This window comes from Poecilia formosa, unplaced genomic scaffold, assembly GCF_000485575.1.
Source record: "Poecilia formosa unplaced genomic scaffold, Poecilia_formosa-5.1.2 Scaffold602, whole genome shotgun sequence".
Taxonomy (NCBI): Eukaryota; Metazoa; Chordata; class Actinopteri; order Cyprinodontiformes; family Poeciliidae; genus Poecilia; species Poecilia formosa.
Window position 1 is genome coordinate 1,891 of NW_006800541.1, and position 15,998 is coordinate 17,888.

At 39.7% G+C, this 15,998-nt stretch overlaps 3 protein-coding genes across 3 annotated transcripts; 1 reads left to right on the forward strand and 2 right to left on the reverse strand.

Annotated features, from left to right (window-relative positions):
* Window positions 1-632: 632 nt before the first annotated feature.
* LOC103130043 (tripartite motif-containing protein 16-like) lies at window positions 633-2,545 on the forward strand. The gene has a single exon (XM_007541321.2). The coding sequence runs from the start codon at window positions 734-736 to the stop codon at window positions 2,393-2,395; it is 1,662 nt and encodes a 553-aa protein (XP_007541383.1). The 5' UTR covers window positions 633-733; the 3' UTR covers window positions 2,396-2,545.
* A 2,050-nt stretch (window positions 2,546-4,595) lies between these two features.
* Window positions 4,596-6,540, reverse strand: rpl22l1 (ribosomal protein L22-like 1). The gene is made up of 4 exons (XM_007541322.2): window positions 6,437-6,540; window positions 5,172-5,285; window positions 4,875-4,996; window positions 4,596-4,803 (listed from the first exon to the last, which is right to left on the reverse strand). Exons 1-4 carry the CDS (start codon window positions 6,443-6,445, stop codon window positions 4,659-4,661), a joined length of 390 nt encoding a protein of 129 aa, XP_007541384.1. The 5' UTR covers window positions 6,446-6,540; the 3' UTR covers window positions 4,596-4,658.
* Window positions 6,541-9,661: 3,121 nt separating this feature from the next.
* Window positions 9,662-15,229, reverse strand: eif5a (eukaryotic translation initiation factor 5A). Its single transcript, XM_007541323.2, has 5 exons — window positions 15,129-15,229; window positions 12,722-12,909; window positions 12,367-12,471; window positions 10,793-10,924; window positions 9,662-10,705 (listed from the first exon to the last, which is right to left on the reverse strand). The coding sequence occupies exons 2-5, from the start codon at window positions 12,887-12,889 to the stop codon at window positions 10,640-10,642; spliced, it is 471 nt and encodes a 156-aa protein (XP_007541385.1). The 5' UTR covers window positions 12,890-12,909; window positions 15,129-15,229; the 3' UTR covers window positions 9,662-10,639.
* Window positions 15,230-15,998: the final 769 nt, after the last annotated feature.

Below are 15,998 nucleotides of genomic sequence, written 5' to 3' on the forward strand. Positions count from 1 at the left end.
ACGGTCTGATTGGTCATCAGGAACACTGGGACATTTCCCAACGGTCTGATTGGTCATCAGGAACACTGGGACATTTCCCAATGGCCTGGCTGGTCATCAGGAACACTGGGACATTTCCCAACGGTCTGATTGGTCATCAGGAACACTGGGACATTTCCCAATGGCCTGGCTGGGCATCAGGAACACTGGGACATTTCCCAACAATTTGGTTGGTCATCAGGAACACCGGGACATTTCCCAGCGGCCTGGCTGGACATCAGGAGTCCAACCTGGCTGCTTGCCTGGTGCGCTCAGGATCACCTGGGGCGTGACCCAGGGTCGGGTTCGCATTTATTAAAAAGCAATCCATATCGTTCATGCGGCTCACTCTGTTTTCTGCCTTGCTGAAGCTCCCACAGAATCCAGTTGCGATACTGAAAAGAAAGGCGCCCCTGACCCGAGGCTGTCACAGCATTGCAGAGACACACCAGCTGCAGATGCCTTCAGTGAACTGATTACATTTTAGATTTCTAAGTTTTGATAAGTCAATTGTTTTGAACAAAGAAATGTTGTGATGACAGTTAAACCTGATATTCCTCTTCTTCCTGCTCTGAAACACGCCTCGACGCTGGGTGGAGCCGAGGTCTGCTGAAGGTGAAAGCTGATTGGCTGCACTGATGTGTAGATCAGAGCTCAAACTGGTTTCTGTGTTCAGGAAGTAAAACTCACACAGTCACTGTGACTGAGAGCCGGAATGGAGCAGAATCAGCTGGACCAAGAAACTTTCTCCTGCCCGATCTGTCTGGATCTACTGAAGGATCCGGTGACCATTCCCTGTGGACACAGCTACTGCATGAGCTGTATCGAAATCCACTGGGATGAAGAGGATCAGAGGAGGATCCACAGCTGCCCTCAGTGCAGGGAGACGTTCATACCGAGGCCTGCTGTGAAGAAAAACACCATGTTTGCAGCTTTAGTGGAGCAAATGAGGAAGACTGGACTCCAAGCTGCTCCTGCTGACCACTGCTATGCTGGACCTGAAGATGTGGCCTGTGATTCCTGTACTGGAAGAAAACTGAAAGCCAGGAAGTCCTGTTTAATCTGTTTGGCCTCTTTCTGTGAGAAACACCTTCAGCCTCATTATGATTCAGCTGCATTTCAGAAACACAAGCTGGTGGAGCCGTCCAACAACCTCCAGGAAAACTTCTGCTCTAAGCATGATAAGTTGCTGGAGATCTTCTGCCGCACTGATCAGAAGTGTATCTGTTATCTCTGCACCATGGATGAACATAGAGGCCATGAGACAGTCTCAGCTGCAGCAGAAAGGACTGAGAGGCAGAGAGAGCTGGAGGAGAGACGAGGAAACATCCAGCAGAGAATCCAGGACAGAGAGAAAGATGTGAAGCTGCTTCAGCAGGAGGTGGAGGCCATCAATCACTCTGCTGATAAAACAGTGGAGGACAGTGAGGAGATCTTCACTGACATGATCCGTCTCCTCCAGAAAAGAAGCTCTGATGTGAAGCAGCAGATCAGATCCCAGCAGGAAACTGAAGTGAGTCGAGTCAAAGATGTTCAGGAGAAGCTGGAGCAGGAGATCACTGAGCTGAAGAGGAAAGACGCTGAGCTGGAGCAGCTCTCACACACAGAGGATCACAGCCAGTTTCTCCTCAACTACCCCTCACTGCCAGCACTCAGGGAGTCGACACACTCATCCAGCATCAACATCCGTCCTCTGAGACACTTTGAGGACGTGACAGCAGCTGTGTCAGAGCTCAGAGAGAAACTACAGGACGTCCTGAGAGACTCGTGGACAAACATCTCACTGATGGTCGGTGAGGTGGATGTTCTACTGTCAGAACCAGAACCAAAGAGCAGAGCTGGGTTCTTAAAGTATTCATGTGAAATCACTCTGGATCCAAACTCAGCACACACACAGCTGGGCCTGTCAGAGGGGAACAGGAAGGTGACGAGGATGAATCAACATCAGCTTTATTCTAGTCACCCAGACAGATTCACTAATTATTCTCAGGTTCTGAGCAGAGAGAGTCTGACTGGACGTTGTTACTGGGAGGTGAAGTGGACCGGGTCGGTTTGTGTTGCTGTCGCCTACAAGAACATCAGCAGAGCAGGAGGTGAGCTTGAATGTAGATTTGGACGCAATGACAAATCTTGGGCTTTAGATTGTCAACAAAAAGGTTTTAAATTTGTTCACAAAAGCATCTGGACCTCCATCTCAGGTCCAGTTTCCTCCAGACTGGGGGTGTATCTGGACCTCAGAGCAGGTCTTCTGTCCTTCTACTGCGTCTCAGAAACCATGACTCTGATCCACAGAGTCCAGACCACATTCAGTCAGCCGCTTCACGCTGGGGTTGGGGTTGGTTTAGGAAGCTCTGCAGAGTTCAGTAAACCCAACTAGAGTCCCTCTCCTCCCTCTGGTGGATCCGGGTTCATGGTTCTGATGTCTCTGCTGTTCGGTTCTTCTCTGGTTTAAATGAAGTTCTCTGTGTTACAGGATATCACTGCTGATGTTTTCTTTCATTATTATATGATACAGAAATATTTCTCCACATGACCTTCTAACTTGTCTGGGCTCTGATAGCTTTAATATTTGTACAGATTTTTTTAATATTCTGGTTTCTTTTCAGTTGTTCTACAAAACAAATGTTGTTTAAATCATTTGGAATTGAAGTGAACTGGACTTGCTTCTGTTTTCCTTATTGTGATCCAAAGAAAACACAGAAAATCAACTTAGAAATTATGCTGTTTTATTCTAAATTCCTTAGATTTAAATGAGAAAAATTCATGTCTGCATCTCTCTTTGGTTTTCTTCAATAAAACAACTTGATTACAGAGAAATGTGGAACTTTTTCTCTTCATTATGACAATAAATTGTGAGTTTTGTCATTTTTATTTTTCTCTTATTTTGCTTGTTTTTACCTTTTTACTATGGACCTTTTTTGTGTCTGGAATAAAGATGTGATTGGTTGATTGATTGATTGATTGATTGATTGATTGATTGATTGATTGATTGATTGATTGATTGATAAAATGCAGAAACATTTGTTCAGTGTCTCATGATGACACCTAGTCTAATCCACTGTGGTGGGTTTAGTTTTAAGGTCTTCATGTTTTCCAGTCATGGTGAAACGTATTGGGATCAAAAAAACACATGGTTCAGTAAACCACAGCCCTGATCTGATCTGGATATGTTAGTTTGATCTTTGAAACAAACCAAAAGCTACTAAATCTGTGGAAAATTCAGAATGTTGTGAGGATTTGATTTGCCTCTTGACATGAAGCTGTAGGCAATTTGACTGAACCCCAAACTGCCTACCGATCTGTGAGTGGATGTGACTCTAGTGAAAAACGTTTTGAGTGGTCAAAATGATTGGAAAAGCGCTATATAAGTCAATTTAAAAACAGGCTACGTTTATTCATGTTTCTATAGCAACAGCGGTCAAGCCAGATCACTTCCGGTTCTTATTCGATTCACTCTAGCTGCTAACAACGTTTTTTACAGTTATATTTTCATTTAACTTGTTTTAATATAAATAACTTTGTTCTTTTTGTTACGAATGAATAGTTTTCATCTTCGATAGCCGCTCTAAAGAGTGAATGATCCAGAAACTGTTGTATAGCCGTTAAAAAGACACGTCATTTTCAATTAACACGTTAATTCGAGCGAAAAAACATTGCATGCAACGATTCAGACTAGCCAGCTTTTATTTTGATATGCTACTTCCGCTTATGCAGCTAATTTGCATGCTATGTGTTAGAATTAAACATTTAGTTAACAGAGTAAATATTTAATTATAAACCAAGCATTTAGTTTGAAAGCTAAATATTTATCCTGTAAATTAAGTATTTAGTTTGAATCTCTGACATAAAAATGTTTGAATAACAAGGTGAAAACATGACTTTGAAAAATTATCTCCCAAATTGTTTTCTCTGACAGGCTAAATAAACCAAAAATATTGCTCTTATTTTACTACTCTATAACTTTACATCCCGTCTCTTGGGACACAGTTCTGTGCATCTTTTACTTCCAGCTCTTTTTGTGTTGGTTTGTTTTCAGAACCCTGTTTTTATCTAAAGAAAAGCTTTTAGCTTTTATGAGCAATATTCAGAACAACTAATGGAAAAATAAATGTTTTTCTCTCTTGGCTTCTTTCACTTCCAGTCGTTTCGTATTAATTTACATCTTTTGGTAATATTCTCAGGTCTGTTCTGCATGTTGCATCAGATTTATCTGCACCTTTTATTTGAGTTTTTCCTTCTGTCGCCTCTTAACGCATCTCTGGAGTTTTTCTGGGTGTGTTGCATTCCTCATTTATCTCTACAGCTGCAGTTAAACAGTTTAAAACAATCATTTCTTGCAGCTTCGCGGTCGGTCTATGCTCGTTCTCTCTACATTCTTTCACAGCTTTGCATTTTAGATTGAATCTTATTGCGCCATCTGTTGGCAGGTAGATGAACTTACACTCCCGTTTTTCTACTGGACTTTTTTTTAAAGGGAAAAAAAATTAAAATTGTTCTTCATTTTCATATCTGATTGTGTAACTGTTTTTACAGAGAATATTGTATTTGTGTTCAGATGATAAAAAACATGAAGCAAGTTATTGTTTTCTCCACTTTTATTCTCCTGCACACAGAAATGTGCAGCGCTGTTCTGCAGCTCTTCACTCATCAGCCTCAGACTCCTCGTCGTCCTGACTGATCTGGAAGTAGCGCAGCTCGTACGTCTCCTTGTCGGACGCCACCACCCTCAGCCAGTCTCGCAGGTTGTTCTTCTTCAGGTACTTCTTGGTCAGGTACTTCAGATACCTGCCAGAAAAGACGACGGGTCAGTTTTTCTGTTAACGCCATCTTTAACAGCATCAGCAGGCCTCTCTTACCTCTTGGAGAACTGTTTCTCAGACGTTACGTTGATCTTGTTCTTCATGCGGCCGACCTGGACGATGTTCCCCAGGTTTCCCGTCTTCCCGTTCACCTTGATCCGCTCTTTCAGGAAGGTTTCCTGTCACACAGAGCACAATAATGCGCTAGGGAAGAGAACCCTAGTCGACCCGGAGCTAGGGAAGGGAACCCTAGTCCACAGGCAACATTAGCTGCTAGCAAAACCAGTAAATTCAATGTTGCTATGGGAACCGTGACAGCTGTTGAGGTCGCATCTATGGACAGAAGGGACTTACAAAGTTTGCGGAGTCCAGGATGCCGTCCTCCACTGGGTGGGTCAGATCCAGAGTGAACTTCCAGGACGGGGCCTTTCTGGACTTCTTGCCTGCAGCGGCTCTCTTCTGTTTAACCTGCAGCACAAAGCAGCAACGTTGCCTCCATGAATCACATCCTCATTTATCCAATCCAAACCCGTCACTCAAGCTCTCTGAATCACCTCTTACTGTGAAAAATTAGCATTAAAATAAGGACGGAACTGTAAAGTAATGGTTACTGGGAATACTTTGGATGATGAAGGACTAGGTCGGGCATCACATCCTGCTATACACTAAACTTTAAATTAATACCCAAAACCACAATCATGCTATTGTTATTCTACATTTAATGATTTGCAGCTTGTTTTTTTGTTTTTTTAAATCAGTCATGGAACAAGATAATTTTCTCTGATTGCACTACAAAAAAAGGTAAATAATGTAAAAGTATTATTGATGCTAGAAAGAAGAGCTCAAACCAATCAGATTAATAGGGACGAATCAATGACAAACAATTATGAACTTAAGTAATAAATTGTTAAGAGTGTAGATACTAAAAGACGCCATTTGCTGAAAGAACAGCAAACTTACAGCAGTAATTCTGCCTGAACTGTACAACAATACATACATTTAGGGGAACAAATGTAAAGGTTTCAGCTTATTGATTTAGGTACATACATAGTGTACTGTGCAGATCTAAGTTTATTTTAATACATGCTGAATTCATAAACGCTATAATTTCTCCTTTAGAATCCAACTTGGACCGTTTAATATTTCTAGTGCACTGGGTCAGCCCACAACTATTGTACAATATCACTCAAATACAGTAGAGCTACACAGGCATTATTTTTTTGGTAAACATTTATAAATCCTAAACTGGTAAGTTGCAAAAAAAAAAAAAAAAAAAAAAAAAAAACTACGACAAATAAGCCGAAATGACTACAAGGCAACGAGCTACCTATCAACCAAAACGAAGCACGTTAAAGATGTATCTGAATAGGTAAAATAATTCATAGAGAAAATCCAATATTTTTTTTACGGAGTCTGGTCTACCGGCAGACTGATACTGGAACACGTGTACAGGCTAAAGCTAACTGCCCTTTTTCTACACTCCTTATTCATAAAAGCAATTAAAATCACGCAAAACTTACTCTAACACAAATAATCTATATATGTTTTAATTAAAGAGACAAACAACAACTAAAATCATATCTATAACATTAAATGGATGAGGAGCGAACCGGACTCACCGGCGCCATGTTGAGACCAAACGGGAAAAGGAAGAAACGGATGTGACGCACAAGGACGTAGGACGCCCGACTTGAAACGCCTTTCCCAAATATGGTCAATGTCACATCTGCCAAAAATAATAGGATACATGTGAAAATAACAATTTACAACCTAATGATCAGGGGTAGGTATCACGTAGCTACATTTACTTGAGTATTTTTTAAAATGTAATTTTAGGAGTAATTTTACTACAATATGCTTTTTAGTATTATTTAATAATTTTTTGCTTTATCAAATAAAGAACAAACATATTTTAATAAAATATACACCAGATCCAGATACAAGCCTACAGTTTATGTTGAAATGAGACCTCTTGTTTGTAGACGAGCTTCATTTTTCTGATATTATTTTCTATCTGCTAAACCCTTTGTGCTATTTGGGAATAAAGAACATACAGTAGTCAGTTGACATACTTTACCTTGTGGTAATATACATTGCCTACTTTAAATATTACTTTTATAAGTTTATTGTGGAAAAAACTAATTGAAAAAGTGTTTTTTTTGTCTGAATTTATTATTTTGTAGTTATGTTACTTATTTGTATAATCCCCCCCCCCCTTAGTTTAGTTTTTAAAATACGAGAATTTGCACATAAAATAATATTTTCTCCGTCTGACAATCAGTTAGTACTTAAGTAGCCTTTTTACAAAATACCTTTGCAGTCTTACTTGAGGTATTTCTTAATGATGCATTTTACCTGACACTTTGTTACTCCTGAGTATAATTTCTGGGTTCTCAACCCATCTTTGCTAATAATGTAGCAGATGTTTTAATAATTAAGTAAACACAGATTTTAATGTGTTTAACTTGGAAACAGCAGCTAAACATGATTTTTCTCCATAAAAGAGGAAAGTTTGGACACTGCAGGGTGGAAGATGTTTTCCCTTGTTGGTCCAAAGGTCAGTTGTTGCCAAACCAGGCCTGATAATAAACCTGCTGAGCCTGTTCAATCATTGACCGCTCCCTGCCTCTTTCAGCTCCATTCATTCAGCCGCACCACGTCTCCGAGCCTGCAGAGGAAATCAGTCGTCTGCATGAGTCACAGAAACCATAACTTCACCCTGAAAGGAAAGAGCTGGAAAAACGAAAGAAAAAGAAGAAGCATGCATTCATTTTTCCAGTGAGCAGAAGGGAGTGATTCATCTGCATGCTGGGTGTTGCAGCCATGGCTTCAAATACTACAACACAGGAGAAGAAGAAAAAAAAAACAAACACTTGAAACAGGAACTTCTCAGGGCCTGCAATTGAGGAAATAACACGATTCTGGTTTTATTTCTACCACACTGTTACAAATAGCTTTCTGGAGTCTTGATTTCAAAATCAGCACCGCAGGGTAATAATAATTATAGAAATATTGAATTCTGCGCATTTATTTTGATTTTGGAACTTTGAATCAAAGAATTACTTCAGATTATATATAACAAGAAAGATGAATGAAGAATTATTCACATAAATATATGTCCTGATATATATAACGGGGGATAAAAGTTTCTACGACAGTAGAGGAATCTTTCAGTATTCAGCTTTATTTGAAGTAAATATATATTGACTCAATTTCAAAGTTGTGTTTGAGTAACAACAGCATCAATAAAATAATCAACACACTGTGAGCAGGCTGTTTTATTCCTTAAGTGCCTAGTGGTGCTAATTAGCATCATACTTAAGTTTATACTAATGATAGATGCTCTGTGACTGGGAACAAAAACACAATACATTTTTTTAACATAAAATCAGACTCTAAAGTATTAAGATGGCTGCAGAAATCCGGCTATTGATAGAAAATTTTTTCGTCTAAGAACAAACATTAAGAGGAATTCTTTGAAAATGTCACCCGAGAAAACGTAAAAAACCCCTCTGTAATAACCGTACATATGTCATGTTAATCACCGTAATGATTCTGCAAACAAACACAGACATGAGTTATTTCTATTTATTTAATGCATTGATAAATACAAACCTGTCTTACCAACACATCCAAATAAATGAGAATACAATTAGTTCCTCTCAGGACAGAAGGTAACGAATTACATTTACTTGAGTAACTTTAGTTTTACCACATAACACTTTTTACTTAATGTTTAAAACTAACAGATTTTACTTATTTGACGTCAAATTACAATGTTTTAGCAAAGGGTGTCAAAGTGAGACTTCTTGTTTGTACACAATCTTTGTTTTATTCTCCATCTGCTGAAGCAGCTCAGATATTTAAATACTGCAAACATCGTGGCTAAGATGTGTTGCACTGACAGACTTTACCAAGGGCAGGTTTTGGTTTCAGCAGCTTTATGATCCAAATACATTTAGAAATGTTTTGTTTGCTTGAATTTTTTTTGAAATACAGAATTTTGCATAATTATATTCACCTAATTACATAACTTTTACAAATCAAAATACTCCAACTTTTCTGTTTTTAAGTGTAAAGTTACTTGCAGCGGCGGCTCCTTTTTGGCAGCCGATGTTCCAGTTCAGGTCCGATCAGTTCGGCGCTGATCACACCGTAATCAATACATTTATTGGTTCCTTTAGGCAAAGACGACCAGAACCGAATCCAGATGGAAAAGCGAACCGACTTTGGACTTGATGCATCTCAGATGTTCAGCAGATCACTGTGGAAACTTCACCTCTGACCTCAAGCAGTTTGGATTTTGTTCTTGTCTTCCAGAAAAAAAAAATCTGCATCATTTTTTTATTAATCTGACAAATTAATAAAAAAATACAGACTTGGACTGAATCCCTTTTAAATCCAGTTAAAATTCTTCATCTCCCCCAAACTGCCTCAATCTATGTTGGTTGTGCAGTTTACCACTTTTTCCTTCCACTAAACTTTCCATTAATAAACACTAACTTAAATATAGCACTTATGCAAAATTCTACATTTGAAACTCAGATGTGTATAAATTTCACTGGAAAGTTTAGTGGAAGAAAAAATCCTCAACACTTAGAGAACTTCATTTTGGGTTCTCCGTTCGCCACAATCAAAATCACAAGTTTGACATTTTGAACAGAATTACAAAAAGTTTAATTGATCTTGTCATTTATTGTATGGAGTCATTTGCACATTCCTGCAGCATCATGAGCAGTTTTATAGAGAGGCTAGGATACTGATGCTAACACTTCCTAAGGTTCCAGCTGTAGAAACAGTCTCTGCAGCATTAAAGCACAAGTTATAAATCGCACAAACAAAACTGATCCAACACTGCAATGCATTTATTTTCTGCCCACCAAACAAAACCCGCCAGGAGACAGAAAAGCAGACAGCGTTTTGCAGTTTTTGTCCATTTGTATCATTGTTTTATTTTGCCTTCTTCAGTCAGGTGACAAAAGGCCTCGAGTGAACAAAAAGTTTGCAACTGAACCACCCTCCCAAACCCGAATAAAGTCCCTCAAAAAGAAAACAAAAGGAAACACTTCTCACTGCAAACCGCCTCCCACATGTCGGAGGCCCACACCGCTCCACACTCACGCCTCTGAAATCAAAGAATAACACTTTTTGTAATGGGGGAGGGAGGGAGGGGGATGGTTACATCGGATCGAGAATTTGGACCAGAAGTACGAGCGCCCCGGACCGCCGCGGCCCTCAGACTCCTACAGACGAGAAACGGACACCGAGGGGGAAGTTGCTGAAGTTCCTGACTGGGGCTGGGGTGGGAAAACTTTTCGCTTTACATGCTGGGTGGGCCTCTAAGTGCTAACCACCCCGAAGATGGCAGCAGCCCTCCCCTCCAGATCCGCTTTATTTAATCTAAAGAATATAAAAAATAATCATACAAAAGCTGAACCCCAAAGTTTCTTTTAAACATTCAGGAATGTGAGTGGCGAAACCAACACTTTGAAGGCAAAAATAAGCAGGAATGAGCAACTGATCGGGATTTTTTAAAGTTGTTTTTATATAAAGTAGATTGTTACCAAACAAAAACTCAGTCATCAGGCAGAGGACCACGCAGCGAGCTGCAGTGGAACATTCCCAACAGCAACAGAAAGAGAAACCAGGGAGGGGAGAGGAGGCGAGGGAGAGGGGATAAAAAGATCATTGATGAGAGAGAAATTACAACAGAATGATTTGAGGTTGTCTGTGAAGGCCGACGCTTTGGTGACAGAACCAATGAGAATGCAGGAGACTGGTTGTGGGTGGTGCTTGTTGCCTGGGCAGCAAAGTCCATCTCCCTATTTGCTGGCCAAGACCTTGGTAGCGACAGCACATTCCTCCCCCATGGCAGAAATCACGGTGACCTGCGGGCAGCCAGAGCAACGTGTCCGAGTCAATCATCTGAAACCCGACCCGGACCGTCCGTCGCGCCGCCAGAAACAGAAACTCACCATGAATTCTTCACCCGCCTCGAACTTTGATTCAATTTCCTTGCCGATGTCGCTTTCGGGGACGCGCAGGTCCTCTCTGATGTCACCGTTGTCGCTCATCAAGGACATATAGCTCTCAGCGATGTTAACGAGCTGAAACCAAACAATTCATTACTTCATCTGAAAAATATTTTAAAAAAGGATTTCACGTTTACAGATTTTTATTAAAAAGACATGGATTAAAGTTACAGTCAGTCAGAACCTGACGGGATCCAGGTTCTGGATAAAGGAAACATGAGTGAGTCCTGCGCAGGTCGGTGAGGGGAACCAAACAGGTTATGATCTGATTCAGACACAAGGCTCTGAATACCAGAATCCTAAAACCCAATAATGACAAGAAATAGTTCAAGCTACAAATGCTAATCAGGCTAATGCTAGCTGCTATTTAATTAAACTAGTTCCATCAGGCTAATGCTAGCTGCTATTTAATTAAACTAGTTCCATCAGGCTAATGCTAGCAGAACAGACATCCTCTCTCAGCTGATATACATTTTCACTCCTGTTGCACAGGATTCAGAAATTTGATTTAAGATCATTTTAATATTGTTTTGAATCTTTAAACCTACTTTAAACATGTTTTTATTTTGTTTTTAACATTTTAAAGTATGGAGCACCGAGCCACTTTCCATCAAGTCATATTTATAATTGTGTGTTTATATCAAGAGACATGCACATTTTGAACATTTTTATAACTTTTGCCCTTATCCAACAACACAGTGTTTTGTTTTTATCTACATTAATATTCTCCATTACTGCCGTCACTGAGCTGCTGTTGTACAGAAATGTCCCCATATGGGACAATAAAGGACGTTTCTGTTCCAAGTTTCCTGCTGTAACCGGATCCACCTCATCATATAAAGTTGATTGTGTTGGTCTGTTAAATAATCCCTGGGATAAAATCTTATTTTGTCCTAAACTATTAGTCTTCCTATAAAGCGTCACTAAACTGATCTAAAGTTCAAACCAGCCGTTTTAAAAACATCCAGAAACTAAAGCTTCCAGCAGTAAAAGTAAAATATTCAGTAGGTTCAGAAAACAGACGACCAGATTGTTTCATCCTGGAGCCGAGAGGCGATAAGATAAAATATCAGGTATGTTCAAATCAATTTAAGCCTCAAGTAAAATTTCAAATTAAAGCATCTCAAACAGGCAACAAATAGATTACTGATAAAAATAATCAGCTTCTGTTTTTATTATGTGCTTATGCTAACAATAAAACTCACTTTCAGATCTATTAACTGTAAAAATCAGGCAATAAAATCTAAAACCTTCCAACATTAGTGAATTAATTTAGTTTCTACTTTCAGCATTTAAAACTAAATTAAAATTGGTTGCCATAAATTCAGGAACAACTTTTAGCAACAGTTTTTGTTCATGAAGATAATTAGCTGCAGTATTAATTCAACACTGTAATGTGAACTTGATTAAATTAATTTGATACTTTTTCCCCTTTACAAACTATAAATTCAGAGCCAGCAGGAGGTCAGACAGGATCTGATCCTGGTTCTGATCTCAGACTGTAACATCCTGGTCACCTGATAGTCTGTCCTCTTGATGGCGGGAACATCCATGTTGTGGGTGGAGGGGCACATATCTTCATACTTCTTGTTGGTGAAGATGTCGATACCAACCAGGTTAACCTGCAGAAACACCACAAACGAACAAAGATGTGAAAACTGGCAGCAAGCAGCAGCTTCTGTTCCCAAAAACCAGTTAGAGGAGAAACAGTAGATCTGATATTCAAATTATAAATCTGAAGAAAGAAAATTTAAAACCAGGTAAAACTAATACATCAGTCGGTCTCCGTGAAGGGGAACCCAGCCAGATTTTAACCTTTTAATGGTTAAAGTTTCGAGGAACTGGGTCAAACCTGACAGCTCAGAACCGTACCTTGGCATGTCCGTGCTTGCCGGTCTTGGAGGTGGACATCTCCACAATTTTGCAGGGACGTCCCTTCAGCACCACGTACCCGTTCTTACGCAGGGCGGAGCACTGCATGGGGTAGGTGGCGGAGGCGCCAGACTCACCAGTTGTGAAGTCAAGATCGGGATCTGCCATGGTGCGATGGGTCTGGGGCGCTGCGAGGACAGACCGCAAAAAACATCATCAACACCTGGCCAGGTAAGCACTGGAGCTACACGATGACTCAGGATGAGTAAAGGTTTACTAAACGAAGCAGCAGAAACGATTTAGAAACTGATTGATGCAAACCAACGACAAATGTATTTATAGTTTTACTGAAATCAAAAAAGCTGTGAAATCACTCAATTACAGAAATTACTTCCCAGATAATTTCTAGCAAAGCGATAAATCTGCTGAGTGACCAAACAGACGACTGGACCTCTTCTTTCAAATGTTAAAGAAAGTCTGAACCGTAAATGCAAATATTCTCCTTAAACAAATTAAAGTTCATGTATAGTGAAGATGATCTGTAGTCTGATCGCACAAGGTGTCCATTTAATGTCATTACATTTGTTAGCTTGTTTTCATCATCTTGGAACCATATGATGGATATCTGAAGAGAATCAGAGTTTCAGTCTGTGTGGGTTTTTATCAACGCTGAATATTCATCAACTGGAAGAACAAACTCTGCAGGGTTCTTAAACCTTCCACATCTGTTTCAAAGTCATTTTCAGAAGCAAATTAAACCACATGTTTCATTCTGTAATGTTCCCTCCACTTTACTGGAGGCTAAAACCTTCATTTATTAAAGCTGAAATGAGCCTCATCCAAGAAACAAAATAAGAATATTGGCAATTCAACTGAAATGTTATAGCCAGCTAAATACTGCACCTAATTCATGATTACAATTTATATCAAATATCTATTTAATGTATAACAATTTGATTTTTGTTTATGCAAAAATATCTTCAGGTATGTAGGTGGAATCAACTTTTATGTAATTTCAGCTCTAATTCAGGTTCTGATACTTTCTCTAATAAAATTCTGATTTTATAGATAATGAATATAACATCTGAATTGAGTTATCAGTTATATAACCAATTCATAAATTACTAGTTTATTCAAGTTTGTATTTATGCATCTTCGTTCTTATTGTTTTCTTTTAATTGGCGTAAAGGCAATTTGAGTAAGTAGTTTCAGACTGCATAGAGCAGCAATAACCAGACAACGCCTAAATGAATTAGCTGGGAATCCATTCAAACTCAACCTGATATACTTCACTATTTACAAACCCTAAATATCTATGCCAACTTTCTAAAACTATAAACTATGGTTACTGTCACGTTTAGCAATTATGTAATTACGCATTCCTACATTTTAAAGTCACTATTTAAAGAGTTTGCTGACAAATTAGCTTTTATTGCTGCCTTTGCAACCTTTTTGGGGCCTTTTTAAGCAATCCAACTCATCAGTTCAGAAATGCAGATTTGTTTTTAGGACTAAATGTTTAATATCCGAGTTGTTTTTCCAGTCAGACTGAAGTAGGTCTGAATAAACAGCAGCGATAAATCCGCAGCGTCCATGAAACGTGGAAGCTCGGACAGGCTAGCCGGCTAAACACGAGGCTCAACTGCTGTGTCATCCACCGCTGCTCCAAATGGGTCTGGATCAATTACAGCAGCATAAATCTGTTTTTCAGAGTAAAAGATGTAGGAATAAATTTGAGATAAGTTAGGAATAAGTCTCTCCAGGGGATTAACGGGATAATTTAAGAAAGTAGCACACGCTAGCTTGGCCTTCTGGTAACAACACCGACATATCATACCGATATTTTATAACGATGGAGCTTGTACTAAAATGCGATGCATTTAGTAACACCAACGTTAGTTATGTCTCGTCATTGTATAAAAAAAACTTCGTTTAATACCTAATAAAACAAACTCTTCGTAACTCGTTACAGTGGCTGTTATTTAAATAAGTGAGCTAACGCAAAGCTAACAGCTGCTACCGATGCTAACCGCAGTGAGCTGCAAAATAAAGACTCCAAATCACTTCAAGTTCGACGGCGGCTCGGGGTTCAGCTTTTATTATGGCCTCCACGAACAACACGTGGCCGCTAAAAGACAGCATGGAAGGCTGGAAAACACGGCCGACATGACACCGAGCGCCTCGCCACCGAAGGCCGCATGTCCCTTTGATTGAGCCCCGGACACCCACACCCTGCCCCACCGCCCGACTGGAATCCACCGGCAAAACAAAGCAGCTTATCCGAAGGCTTCGCTTACCGGGAGGAAACTACTTCCCTGCCTTTAAATCCACTCTGAGGTGAACTAAAAACGGATAAAGTTTTCCGTTTATTCCCTGAAGGAAGAAACACGCGCCATGCCGCACTTACCTTCCGAGCAAAAAGAGGACCGAGAGTGCGCATGCGCGGCCAACTTGACTGCAGCATCCGCGGAGGAAGCGGGGAGGAGGGGGGCGTTTATGTGTTCGGGCTGGCAGAAAGGGTTGCCAGGTATGTTCGAAGAGACCCTGATTCAGTAAGGGAGAAAGGCCGAGTCTGTCTGAGGAGAACTGGCAACCCATCAGCTCACCGATATACTGTGGTTCCGGAGGAACCTACAGGCACCGATAAAAACAGCTACCTACCCAAAAAGAGTGGTCCAAAATGAACGAAAGTCAGAACACGCGTAGACTAGCGATTGGAATGTAAACAATTTGATTTGTAAGGAGTCGGCACATGCAGAACGGACATGCACTATAATTTAGTCAGTAAAACAGGCGAAAATTACCAATAGGATTGGACTTAGCCTTTTGCTATGTTGGAATTTATGTGATAAATCAACATAAAGTAAATACTTGTAAAGTAGAAGGAAAATTATAAATGTTTTTTCTTTTTAAGTTTACAGCTAAGTAATAATTGTTTTTCATAAAATCATCAGTGGCAGAATTATTGGAACCCTTGTCAATTATTAACATGCAACAAATGTAGAAAAAATATTTTGGTATTTAAGTTTTATTTTTGGATGTATTTAGCAGTTAATTTACATCATGTTTCTCAGTGGTAGAAACATGACACAGGTGGTGCATTCCATTTGTAGTCGAAACTCGGAAATTCCAACTTCCCAGTTAGAAATTTGTATTCCAACTTTGCGTTTCAATATGGCCGCTCCTTGCATTTCAACCTGAAGTAAACTCAGGTTGAAATGTTTAATTTACAGGGCACACATGTAAGACTGCATCTAAAATCAATGTCATGGCATCT